The 12,772-nt window shown below is 43.7% G+C and overlaps 1 protein-coding gene across 1 annotated transcript in view; it reads right to left on the bottom strand.

The window, feature by feature from the left end:
• The window catches only part of GRIN2A (glutamate ionotropic receptor NMDA type subunit 2A), a 372,343-nt gene that overhangs the window by 62,492 nt on the left and 297,079 nt on the right, over nucleotides 1–12,772 (bottom strand). Inside the window, exons 7-9 of the mRNA XM_086691293.1 lie at nucleotides 8,148–8,316; nucleotides 7,885–8,038; nucleotides 2,536–2,661 (exon numbers count right to left, since the gene is read on the bottom strand). Of these exons, the coding sequence (XP_086547419.1) occupies nucleotides 2,536–2,661; nucleotides 7,885–8,038; nucleotides 8,148–8,316 (449 nt within the window). The remainder of the gene's footprint in view (nucleotides 1–2,535; nucleotides 2,662–7,884; nucleotides 8,039–8,147; nucleotides 8,317–12,772) is intronic.

The raw sequence follows: 12,772 nt of genomic DNA, 5'->3' as shown, positions 1-12,772 counted from the left end.
CCTCATTTCATGGGAAAAAGGACTTCCTTTAACAGAAGGTTAATTTTTATGTCATTTAAGTAAATGAAGATATGAAAAAATGATCTACTCAGACTTCGGTTGGCAACAGCAGCAGAGTGGGCAATAAATAAAGTAGCAGAAGTGAATCATTGACGGGTGGTATGAAGTTCTGGGCAGGGAGCCTGGGAGAAGCAAGCTTTCTGCACACTGGAGGCCAAACCCAGGCTGCAGCAATATTTATAATAACCCCATACAGCACATCAAAGGGAAGGCAATTAATTTTGTTATTCTCAATCTCAAGCGCTTCTGTTTCTCTTTGCCTAGTTTTATAATCTTCTGGACTTATTCCCAAGATGCCAAGAACTCTTAGGAAAAAAAATAATAATTAGAGTCAATCCAGTTAACTTCATGAACTACTTAATTTTATTAGCGAATGAGGCTGACCAGAAGTGATGGCTATTTGGGAATCAGAAATAGGCAGCTGCAGGGGTTCTGTCCAAGACTTTTGTGAACTTCTGATTCATGAATACTATTACTGAGCCGGACATAAAACCTTCCCCATAACGTGCCGGGAAATGTAACAGAAAGCCATTTTGCACAAAGAAACCTGTAGCTGTCATGTCTGGAGTTTCCACAAGCAGATGAGCAGGAAACAAAAAGCCTCGAGGCGACGGAAGGGCTGGGGAGTTTGCTTGCTCAATTCCTTGCTTTACAATAGTCTTCCAAGTGTGAGCTTTGGCCAGAGAAGGAGTTGTTGCATGTGATGGCCTCTGGATTGTTTTTTTGTCTTGAAAGATATATACCTGATTTATCCACTAATCTCCAGCCAAGTCCAAACCACTGTAATCCTTTCTCTCAGAAAACTAGCACCTTCCTTCCACTCCTGCCTGCCCTTCTCATTATCCCAAGAGAGCAGCCCCGTGATCCTCCTACGCTGTACATGTTTCGTCCCGCCTTTCCCGCCATCTTGTATCACTGTCCACCGCTCTCACTCACGTCTTTTCTGTTTCATCCAGATTGATTCAACGTCAAGGTCTTTCTTTGTATTTGCTGTTCCATCTGCACAAAATGCTTGTCCTTCCATTTTTCACATGACTTCTCACTCCTTCGGGTCCTCAGCTCCAATGTCCTGTCTTCCGGAAGTTCTTCCCTGCTTGGCCATCTTATCTAAAGCAGTGCCCCCACCCGTCACCTCACTTTGTCTTTTACTCCCCTTGACACTTATTACCATCCGTGATTATTAATGTTACGTGTTCATGTGTTATCTTCACAAGTTAAGTTCTCAGCTCCCCGGCAGGGGGAGGGGGGAAATCAGGAAGTCTCCACCCAGATTATCATGTTGTCCCTCTGTGCTAGCACAGGGCCTGGGACATAGTACCTCCTCAATAAACACTCGTCAGAGAAATGCATGAATTTACAAAACAGCACAAACTTTGATTCTACGAATGTAACTACAGACTCCACTCTGGTGCAATCACTCCCAGAAAACCCTCCCAGACCCCACTCTGTTGGAACCTCTGTACTGGTTACTTCCATTGCCCTTTTAGTGGAGGCTGGTGATTCTCCCATTTAAAACACAATTTATGATTACTTATGGCATTTTCACTATGTTAGCTTGACTGGAGATGGTTCATGTAGTTACCATCACTCTTCAGTGGTTAAGAAGTGGGAGGATTTCAAGAAAACTAAGTTCCTAGCAGATTCCCATGACCTGCTGACTGTTTCCAATAGTGAATCTTCCGGATAAGAATATGTGGCAAGTTGAAGCACCCTGATGTTGAATGGCTGTATGCCTACTGTCTTCCACCAACCTAAGTCATTTTTCAGGAAAGGGATTTGGTCCAAGCAGCCTTCCCGAGGCCATCCACTTAGAACGTGCTGTGCACTGAGGAAGAGTCACTCAGAGTGATGTAATGTGTTTATGTCTCTAACATGAATATTGGTTTGCACAGGGGCCTCTTAATAAGTTATAGCCAATGAATGTCTCCCAGTGCGATTTTCTATCTACTGATGGCAGCTTTATCAAGTACAATGCACTAAGGTCAGGCACTATCAAGAGGAAAATGTAATTCTTTGGGGGAAAATACCACTTTATAACTATTTTTACCATCAAATGAATTCAAGTGTGATTCAGTAGTCTGGAGAATGTTCTTAAACTAGTATCTATAAAAGCCATTTCCTCTGCCTGGACTGAAGTCGAGACTCAAAACAACCTGAACATTTCTTCTGACACAGATTTTAAATGTTAATTGCTAGAAAAACTTCTTCAAATCTGCTTTCTCAACAAATCGCCAGTGGTTTCCACCTAACGGTGACAGACTGCCACAGGATAACACGATTAAAAGTGTTCCGTTTTGTTTGATCCCCTCTTTAGTTGAAGCAAATAACCTGCAAAGTGTACAGGGTTACCAATAGCATCGGTGACCTGGCACCGTTCATGGAACCCAAGAGCAAGCCCACACAGGAGGATGTGCTCTCCACCTGAAATCTTTGTCGAAAGTCAATGAAACAGGGTCAGTGTGAGGGAGGTCTCACCTTTCCCTTTGGCTAAGCTCCTGTTGTATCCAACGGGACTGAAGTACTCGAAGACGAAAACAGCTATGGCGGACACGATAAGCAGCATCACAAACATCATCACCCACACGGAGGCGCTGAACGGTTCTGCGGATGAACAGGCCAGAGGAGTGGAACACGGTCAGTTTGCGGATCCTCACAACCAGGGCCAGCGGGAAGCCCAGAGGTCTGTTGGCAGGCTCACCCCTCCCTCATGAGCATCTGATCATTCAAAAGAAGCTATGAATCCCTGTCGGTTCATACGTCTCCACCATTCTTCATGCTGCAGAACATTTGAGGCATTTTACAAGACTGTACATAACAGGGTAAAAATAGAGAAGAGCATAGGACACCGTCCAAATCGGGTCAAGGAAAGTAAAAACAAATGGGAAAAAGAAAGCAAATAGAGAGTCCGTCGGGTCTGATATGATTATAGCATCATCCTGGGGACCAATGCTATGGGGAAGCAAGACCCGGCCCAAAGAGTCAATTCTAAGGCTTCTGCTGACCAGCATGGGTTTTATTCTTATTTTCACTTGGATTCTTACATGCTGGAGGGACGATGTGTGGGGAATTCCAGAAGGAAAGGGCACACTATAACCTGGTAGAAAAGGATTGTAAAATCAGGGGGCTGACAGCAATCAATATTGGAAGGTCAACGTCTGCCACCACTGCTCGGACTACCACACTCTCCCCTCTGCCGTCTGCTCCAGACAGATGAGATCTCTACAATTTTAAAATCTTGTTGATGCTGTAAATGGGCTTGAATGCATTTGAAAAGTCAACTGAGGATATCATATTCGCATGGTAATTGGGTGAAAAAAGCATTGCTCAAAGAAGAGAGACAATGAAGGAGTATTTGGAGAGATGGTAATTTCCCCTAAAAGTAGTTTACATCAGCTCATTTTCATATGGATGTCTCAGAAGGGCAGGCCAAGTCACAAGGTTCTAAATCTTAGAATGCTCTAGAAAGTTAAGAGATTTTATGTAAAATAAATTAACGCTTATATTCAGTCTGATTGAGGATATGAAAATGGGCTGAATGGAGCCATTGTATTCACACAGGTCACAGATTTGCTAGAAAATCAACACAGACAAAAATTTTGGAAAATGAACATATCTCCACCTGAATGCATCATTGGGAAGAAACTGCCCTTGGGTACCAATAAAGTTATAATCCTTTTCATCACAAGCAAACATTTTCTGAGGGTAAAATATAAGAAGCCCAATAACACCCTGAATAGTAGGCATTTTATTATTTTTAAATTGTTTTTCTGATGAAGCTGGTAATAATCATAAAGAACTAGGCTGGTAGCAAGCCACCCTATCATTAAAGCCTGTGACTACCTAACACAGCTAGGGGTCATCATAAATTCCAGTTTAATGAGCTTACTATATAACAAGAAACTAATACGTCCGAAGCTTTAACTACATTGGATAATTTAAAAACTGGCAGGAATGCTTTGCAATGCAGTTTCCATGGTGCAGATATGTTAAAAAGGATCAGGTACCAGCACAGGCTACTTAGGTTAAATAACACATGGTGAGTTGGAAGAAATCAATGAGGTTGCAACCATGATATATCTTAGTTGAAATTAGCTTGGGTAATAACAATATTATATCCCTGAAATCATTGCAATTGGGTATTGAGGTGTGCCCAAAAGGGAGAAGAAATAAAGAAATAATTAGGAGATTAAACACACTCAATATTCAAGAAGAGAAATGGTGAACTAATTCTCCAAGCTGGGTATGTTAATGGCATGGTGCATCTGACGGGAGGAGGGTCACCATGATGAGTAAAAGAGCACAATCATGGAAAGCAGTTGATGGTGTGTGAAGTTTGCTGTGCACACACACACAGTACATCCAGTGGAAGCACTATTTGATTCCGCGGGTAAAGCCAGAACCAGCAGTGGCAATGGCGGTAGCGGTGTGCTGTTCGTGGTCCTGAAAAAGGTGTCCTGGTTTCAAACATGCACATTTATTCATCGGATAACTTCACTGCCAGTGCAGGTGGCAGTAACATGATACAACATATTAGGGGCCATCCTTACTGAATACTTCACGCACATGGCTTCATTTGGCAGTTGATGCATCCTAATGCTGACACTAACTGTTCCAAAAGTAAGGTGGAGGCCTGATCAAGCAACTGATCCCAGACGTTTCCCCACTTGGAAGCGACACCTGCCCCTTGGCTCGTGAGCACGGCAGAGAGATAAAAGGATCCTGCTCTAGTGTTCTGGTTTTAAAAAAGTTTTTTTTTAATGTTTATTAAAAAAATTTTTTTTAATGTTTGTTTATTTTTGAGATGGAGAGAGACAGAGCATGAGCAGGGGAGGGACAGATAGCGAGGGAGACACAGAAGCAGAAGCAGGCTCCAGGCTCTGAGCTGTCAGCACAGAGCCCGAAGTGGGGCTTGAACCCACAAACCGCGAGGTCATGACCTGAGCTGAAGTAGGCTGCTTAACCGACTGAGCCACCTAGGCGCCCCCAGTGTTCTGGTTTTGATAAGTTAGGTGCCTATGAAGTGCCCTTAAGGATTGCTGTTAACACACCACCGCCACCACCACAACATAGAAAAGCACTGGAATAATGGTGAAGCGCCATCTATAGTGTCTAAGGAATGACCCAGAAACATTTGGGATAGCTCTGGATTACATCCTCGACTGGCTTAAAACAGATTCAACATTTGTCCATGAAGGGGCTTCCATCTAGGAGGCTCCAGATCAGCATTTCTTTGGCTCAAACAATCCAACCTGCTTGGAAAGTCTTTGGAAGTAAATGAATGAAAATACTGCACCAGACGCCACCTCTGTCCTTGAAGAGTGGCTGGTTACGTTTGCACACAAAGCCTGGGAGGCTTTACCTGCAAGCGTTTCCGACGTGAGTTAATGGAGTTAGCGGAGAGAGGACAGGAAGTAATGAAGAGCAGTGCAATCAGATTTTGAATGTTTGGGCTCTTCCAGAAGACTGAGCCAGTGAATGGAAAAATGTAGCTTAGCATGGCTCATTATGACTTTCAAAACCTGCAGATAATGGCCATAAATAAGGGGGTGCACAGTGAATCGAACAGGGATGTAATTTAGTGACTAGAAAACATATTAAGCCTACTGTGTAAAAACTGCTTTGAAAATAGTTTCCTCTGGCTGCAATTTATTTTACTTTATTTTTAAAGATACAGGAGGAAGAATAAGGGGGGGCAGGTAAGGAGGCTTGGCTAAACTTAGCAAAAATGCTTGACTTTTTATGGAAATGTTCAACTAATGCAGGTAAGATAAAAATCTAGGTGAAACTGGGTTGAGGCCAGATTTGATATCAGCAACCCATTTTTTTTTTTTTTTATGAGACAAGCCAGTTGTTGGCATTTTTTTCTTCTCTGATTGAATTGGAAAAAATGTTCTCTCACTATGGAGGTATGTCAACAACTTGTGAAACGAAACACATGTCTTTCCATTCTTTCCATGAACTCACTTCCTCCAACCTTTTCTTAACCCCCAGGGCCAAAGAGCTCTGTTACAGAGTCTGCCAGGTAATGGGAGATTGGTGATAAGCAGTGGCTTGTGCATGAGGGTCTCCCGCTCATCGTTAAGATTCTGCCCGTGTCGTCTCTATTGGGCGGCTGCATTTCTCCTGGCGTAGTGAAGCTCTGTTGTTAAGATATGGGTGCATTATCCATATCAGACAAAGGCACAAAAGGAACATAATGAGGTGTGTGTGTGTCAAGGTCCATGTTACTCCAACAAAGGTAGGAGAATGGAAGTAAGGAGTGCAAAATCAAATCCAGGGAGTGGTAAGGATTTCAACAGCTTAAATGGATTATCAGAAACGAAAATGGCAAATCCATAGGTCTCTGTGAGTGAGGCGGCACCCAAAATCCTGTTAGCCAATGTTCCACTGAAGGGAATGAAACACAGACGGTTTCACCGGATGCGCCATGACATATAAAAGAAGATGGTGGACAAGTAAGACTATGGGCTTGGAGCCAGTGTCCACAGACTGGCTCTCGTCTGCAAGTTTTAGCTCTCTACCAGACAAGGGTGTGTGTGTGTGTGTGTGTGTGTGTGTGTGTGTGTGTCTGGAAAAATGTAACAAATTTCAGTGACTTTAATAGTTCCCTCTGTTATGCAGTTTGCTTTTGGGGTCAATGTTCAATTTCACCTTCCCAAATCTGGGACAAACCCACTGATGGGGGTGCCAAGGAAAAGGGAATTTAAATCCCACCATCTTCAAGATAGCTACTGTCAAAAACCACTGATGGTAACCAAACACTCCACACAATACCATCTTTTAAAGAAAAAAAAAATAACACTTGGGTATGTCTCATGCAGTTTCTACACCTGTAGTCAGGCTACTTAATGCATAAATACTGACACTGCTAAGGAAAACAAGATAGAAAATAGAGATCTACCTTGCTCTAAAACAAACCAAAACAAAAACACAAACACAAATGACAAAAAAGCAAAACAAAACAAAACAAAACTTATGTCAAAACATACATTTATGGAATAGTTAAGAGTAAGGAATTTCCTCCCTTCCAAACCATTCAGCTTGAAGGACAGTCACATTTAAAATACGATTCCATTAATTTTCAATCAGTGTATGCTCTTTCGGCTACTTCTATTTTGTTTATCAGAGTGCTGGTATAGATCACGGCACGTTCATCATTATTTCACCTTTACAGCCAGTAAATAAATGGCTGTCACATCAGCGAGGGGTGGAAGATGGGAACGAGGATACCATATAAAGGCGTATGGGCTGATTTAAATGAACTACGGACAGAAGATTTATTTTTTAAATGTTTTCAAGGCTCTAAGACATATATCTACTAATCTACATTGCACACAATCAAGACCAGTATCTGAATACATGCTTGTATTTTCAGCCAATAGTTCCAAGTTAGAGATAAATGAAAGATGTTAATGGGGTGACAGGGGGGATGTGAATTGGGATCACTCAAATATGACACACTTTGGGGGCGCCTGGGTGGCTCAGCTGGTTGAGAGTCTGACTTCAGCTCAGGTCATGATCTCACAGTTCGTGGCTTCACGCCCCGCGTCAGGCTCTGGGCTAACAGCTCAGAGCCTGGAGCCCTGCTTCAGGTTCTCTGTCTCCCTCTCTCTGCCCCTCCCACATTCACGCTCTGTCTCTGTCTCTCCTTCTCAAAAATAAACCTAAGAAAAAGAAACACACCAAATACGACACACTCTGGAACGCACTGATGTTGTTAAATGGAAGTGAGCAAGGTCCTCCTTGGTTCCATCCTTTGAGCCAACAAGACAAATACCTATAATTCCTCATAGGTAAATGGCAGCGACCATGGCGTTCACATACCTAGAAAAGCAGAAGGTGAGACCGTGCCGTTGCTTCTTGAAACCATGACGCTGATCCCCGTCTCCACAAAGGGCACAGAGAAGTCCACCACCTCAGAACGCTCCTCATTGATGGTGAGCGAGCCGACCGCCATGACCGCCCGTTGATAGACCACCTGCACACGAGGCAAAGGAGCACAGCGCCTTTATTCCTCCTTCCCACCGCCCTTGAGCACTGCGGGCCCCAGTCTGGATGACAGCCCTAGGGGGAGGAAGACCACTTACCTCACCGATCATTCCGTTCCACACGTTGTTAACTTTCTTGCCGTGCTTCCCGTTGGTCACCAGGTAGAGGTCATAGGTGAACTTCACGGTACGGGAGAGCTTCTTCAGGATATCGATGCAGAACCCCTTGCAGCACTTTTTAACATTCATCCCCTCGTTAGTTGAATTGCTGTAGGAAAACACCGTGAGACCGTAGAATATTAGCGCCGGAAGATTTGTTGGCAGTCATTACCTATACGCTTCCACTATATCCATGTGGGAAATAGAGGCTCAAAAATGAGAATGTGGCTTTTCCAAGGACATGCAGTAGTTTACAACAGCACAGGTAGAAGGTGTTCTTAAGGATGAGCGTAACCATGACAATGGCTAACTTTTATTGAGTGATTATTATTTGTACCACGTACCATGCTTTCTACTAATTGTTGGATTACCCTTCATGACATTTCTCTTAGGTAGTATTTGTCTCCCCCATTACACTGATAAGAGTTACTGCCTCTTATTCTTTTTTTAAATTTTTTAACGCTTAATTTTGAGACAGATAGAAAGGGGGAGAGAGGGAGAGAGAGAGAGAGAGAGAGAGAGACAGAGAGAGAGAGAGAAAAACATAGCGTGAGCAAGGAAAGGACAGAGAGGCATAGAGGGAGACACAGAATCCGAAGCAGGCTCCAGGCTCTGAGCTCTTAGCACCGAGCCTGACACGGGGCTCACACTCACACCCTGTGAGATCATGACCTGAGCTGAAGTCAGACACTTAACTGACTTATTCTTAACTTTATAACACATACAACCTCTTTTGACCAGAGTTCAGTAACATGATCTAAGCCACACTATAAATGCTTACAGGAAAAGAGAAGAAGGAAGGAAGACATAAAACTCTCAGTGGGAGGAGAGTTTTGCTTTATCCTACCACTGCAGATAGAGGTTTGCAACCAAAGAGAAGAAATAATGGCTGCCTTACATAGTAGGAAGGGCACTTTCCTTACTGAGGAAAACTTGGCTGAGAATCAGAAGACTTGGGGTCCACCTTGTGCCTGAGTCCACGGACTTAATGTGTCTTGATAGAGTCATCTGTCAAATGAGGGCTCGTTCATTTCATTTTCCCTCCCTCCCTACATAGCACGAGTGTAAAAGGTGACATACTAAATAGCAGTGTCCTTGATCAGGAAAAAGCCCTGTTAAAATACACAGGGTACTGCTTTCTTAAAAGCTATCATCAACTACCAAGGTGACATATGTTGCTTTGCACCAGCCACCTTGCTTTATTAACCTGGCCGAGTCATATTCAAAGGACACCCATACAAATCAGAAATGCCTTAAAAAAGGAAGGAAACAGGGTTTTCCCAGTTCGACAGCTCGTGTAGGACGATGAACAGCTCTCTGGGCAATACACTTGGGCTACCTTGTGATGGGGCATCCCATTGGCTCAGCTCTCTGACTTATGCATGTCACGAGATACGTGCTCTGTCTGAATATTCTGTTGCTGGCTCATCTACACAACAGACTGTTACCTAAGCACCACAGTGATGTTTGTGGAAATCCAACATCACAATAGGAAATCACTTCCATTTCCATATCATAGAAAAAAAAGTAGGTTACACAGTGATGTATACAGAACAGTCCTGGCTATATAAAAACAGATGAGCTTATAAACCATATCTGGATGGAAAAACAATGAAATATGAAGCAAAGCTATTTTTGAATGGTGAGAAATAACTTTTTCTCTTTTTCATATTTTTAGTCCTCCCCCCCCCAAGAACAACTGCAGTGAGTATATACTACATATATAATCAGATATACACATACATCAAGCACCATTGATGTATATCTTTGTCCATGAACATGGGTTCTTTTGACAATGTGACTTTGAGTAATGGAAGCAGGTTGCAAAATGCCATAAACATGATAGAAATGTGTCCTAGGTACATTAAATCAATGGCATGTCCAAATAACGATTTCCTGCTGGGTATTGATCTGTGGCTCTTTGAAAAACATGGTCAGATCCAATTCTCTCTTTTTCTTCCTGGCCACCATGGGCCATGCATCAATGCTTCTTCTCTCCCTCTTCCCACCTGCGTCTCCTTCTCTCTCTTCCCCCTCTCTTCGTCTATCATAGGGTCTTCTTTCCCCTGGTCAGGATTCCTGGGAGAGTCTGGACAGGAGTTATGAATGCCCCAGGCTTAAGATTCAGGGTCACAGGCATACGGTGGTATTCTTTGGCATTGCTGGGAACCTCGGCCAGTTAATGAGTTAATTATCTCCCCTATGTCTCCTAATACTAGGTATATTTATAGATACCCATGGTCATTAATGCATTTTCACCCAACAAGCACCCACTGAGTACCTACTGTGTATAAGACATGGAATTAAACCCTAAGGACACAGGGTGAAAAAGACACATGCAGCGAATGCAACAGATGAATTTATCATGGGGATTCTGGAAACACAGACCCGCTTGTAAGTAGAAATTTTCAGTTGGTTCCCATCACAGCCCTTGTATACGTGCGTGGGGTGGGGGGGCGTGACTTAACTACACAGCCATCTAAAAAATGTGCCCAATGCAATCTTTCCCCGCTCCCCACCCTCATCCAAAAGAAAGGATGACCCATAGAAGCCAATGTGGGGAAAGGGATCCAATAAGTGACCCAGCTCTCCAGTTCTGCAGTTTCCCAGTGTGGCGAGTGGACAGGATCACGGCCATGCAAGTCAGACGGAGCCATTTTTCAGGTCCTAGGTCTGCCCCTAACAACCAGGAAGATGCAGATAAGTCTCCTCACTCGTAAGCCTCAGTTTACTTGTAAAGTGAAAAGGTGAGGGCTTACCTTGTGGGATAGTTGGGAAGATGAAAACAAATATGCAAAGTGCCTCTCAGGTAAGTGCTTAAGAATACATATCCTCTCTTCTTACCAACAATTTGGCAGTTTGGGGGATTCACTGGCAGTATGGCCGTTTTTCCCCGAAATATCAAGCCAGCTAATTTTTCCTCAATTCTCTCTTTATACCCTAACACCCAACTAACAGATGAAAAGAAACGCTTGGTTTCTCAGCTCATTTCCTGTCACCTATGTTTTTAGAAGATTGATTTGTGTCCTCAAGACCCCACCATTTTCCAGAAGTGAGAGACAAACGCTTTACCCTGGGAGATTATCACCCAGAAAAAATATAATCATGTTACCTCACAGAATCCTTCTTAGAACCAACCGGCCTGCCTCAGAGATATTACCTTTAGGAAAGGCAATTGATCTGCTATGTGTTAATGTTGGGACGAACGGGTCCCAGTAATTGTCTATGGCTTTCAGACACTTCGATTTCACCTCGATGTTCAGTAAACTTGTCCTGTTGCCAAGCGGGAAAAGGGAAGCCGCAAGCTGCCACCTCCCACAGGAACCAAAAAGGTGAATTTGAACCTGTTAATCTGTTTATATTGTCCAGTAAAAAAAAAAAGTCAGTTCTATTAAAGAGAGTAATTTATTGGGGGGTTCATTTTCTCCATACGAATGTGGCTCAGGACTTGGCGACCTACTGTCGTCAACTCCAAGGCTTCTGATTTTAATTTTTTTTTTCAACGTTTATTTATTTTTGGGACAGAGAGAGACAGAGCATGAACGGGGGAGGGGCAGAGAGAGAGGGAGACACAGAATCGGAAACAGGCTCCAGGCTCTGAGCCATCAGCCCAGAGCCCGACGCGGGGCTCGAACTCACGGACCGCGAGATCGTGACCTGGCTGAAGTCGGACGCTTAACCGACTGCGCCACCCAGGCGCCCCCAAGGCTTCTGATTTTAAAGATTTGAAGCTCCTGTTATTGACTGTGGATCCCAAGAGGCCCTACTGGATTGGCCCTACTGAGACAAAGCAGGCATTGCTGTCATAAAGGGGGTGCCCTACTGAGGTCACAGTCTTGGCCTCACACCCAACACTCTGCCTTCTCCATCGGACCACGTTGTACTCCAGGAACACCCGTCCAAATCAAAATCTCCTGGGACAACGTTCCCACATTTACTCCTTCCATCTCCCCCCCGACCCCCTGCCAGCTCATCACTCTCTAGCCCTGCACTGGGCTTCTTTCTGTTGCCCAAACTTGCTAATCTCTCTCCTCCCTTGGGGACTTTGCAGCTGCTGTTCCCTGTACCTGGAAGGCTCCTCCCTGCCAGCCCCCCAGCTTTTCACATGTTCGTCATCTTTTTCTGGGTCATCTTGCATCTCACCTCAAGTTAGTCTCTTATCACACCGCCTTATTTATATCCTTCACCAGGCGTATCGTAACACGAATCTGTCCTTCCTTTCCGGGCTGAGTTGTTTTTGAGCTGTGTACATGCTATACCCTAAGATCCTGTCCTTTGTCGTCCCAGCTCAGCACAGCTCTATGCCTCACACACGAACTGTGCTTCAAGTATATTTATTTATTGACTAATCTATTCAGAATTTTAACTCCAAAGAAGCTTCTCGTTGATAAAAAATAATTTTTTTCCCCTCTAAACCAGAATCTGCCTTCATAATACATTTAACAATCATATTAAAAAAAAAATCTTTGTCCCAAGCGCTGAGCTCTGGGGATTTGCACCTTGTGTAATGAAGGCTTCGGTCAGAATCTGCAGAGTGGGACAAAAAGTATCCAGGTGCTCATCTG

Source organism: Puma concolor, chromosome E3 (genome assembly GCF_028749965.1).
Source record: "Puma concolor isolate L17-30 chromosome E3, mPumCon1.1.hap2, whole genome shotgun sequence".
NCBI classification, from domain to species: Eukaryota; Metazoa; Chordata; class Mammalia; order Carnivora; family Felidae; genus Puma; species Puma concolor.
This window is presented reverse-complemented; position numbering and strand designations above follow the sequence as displayed.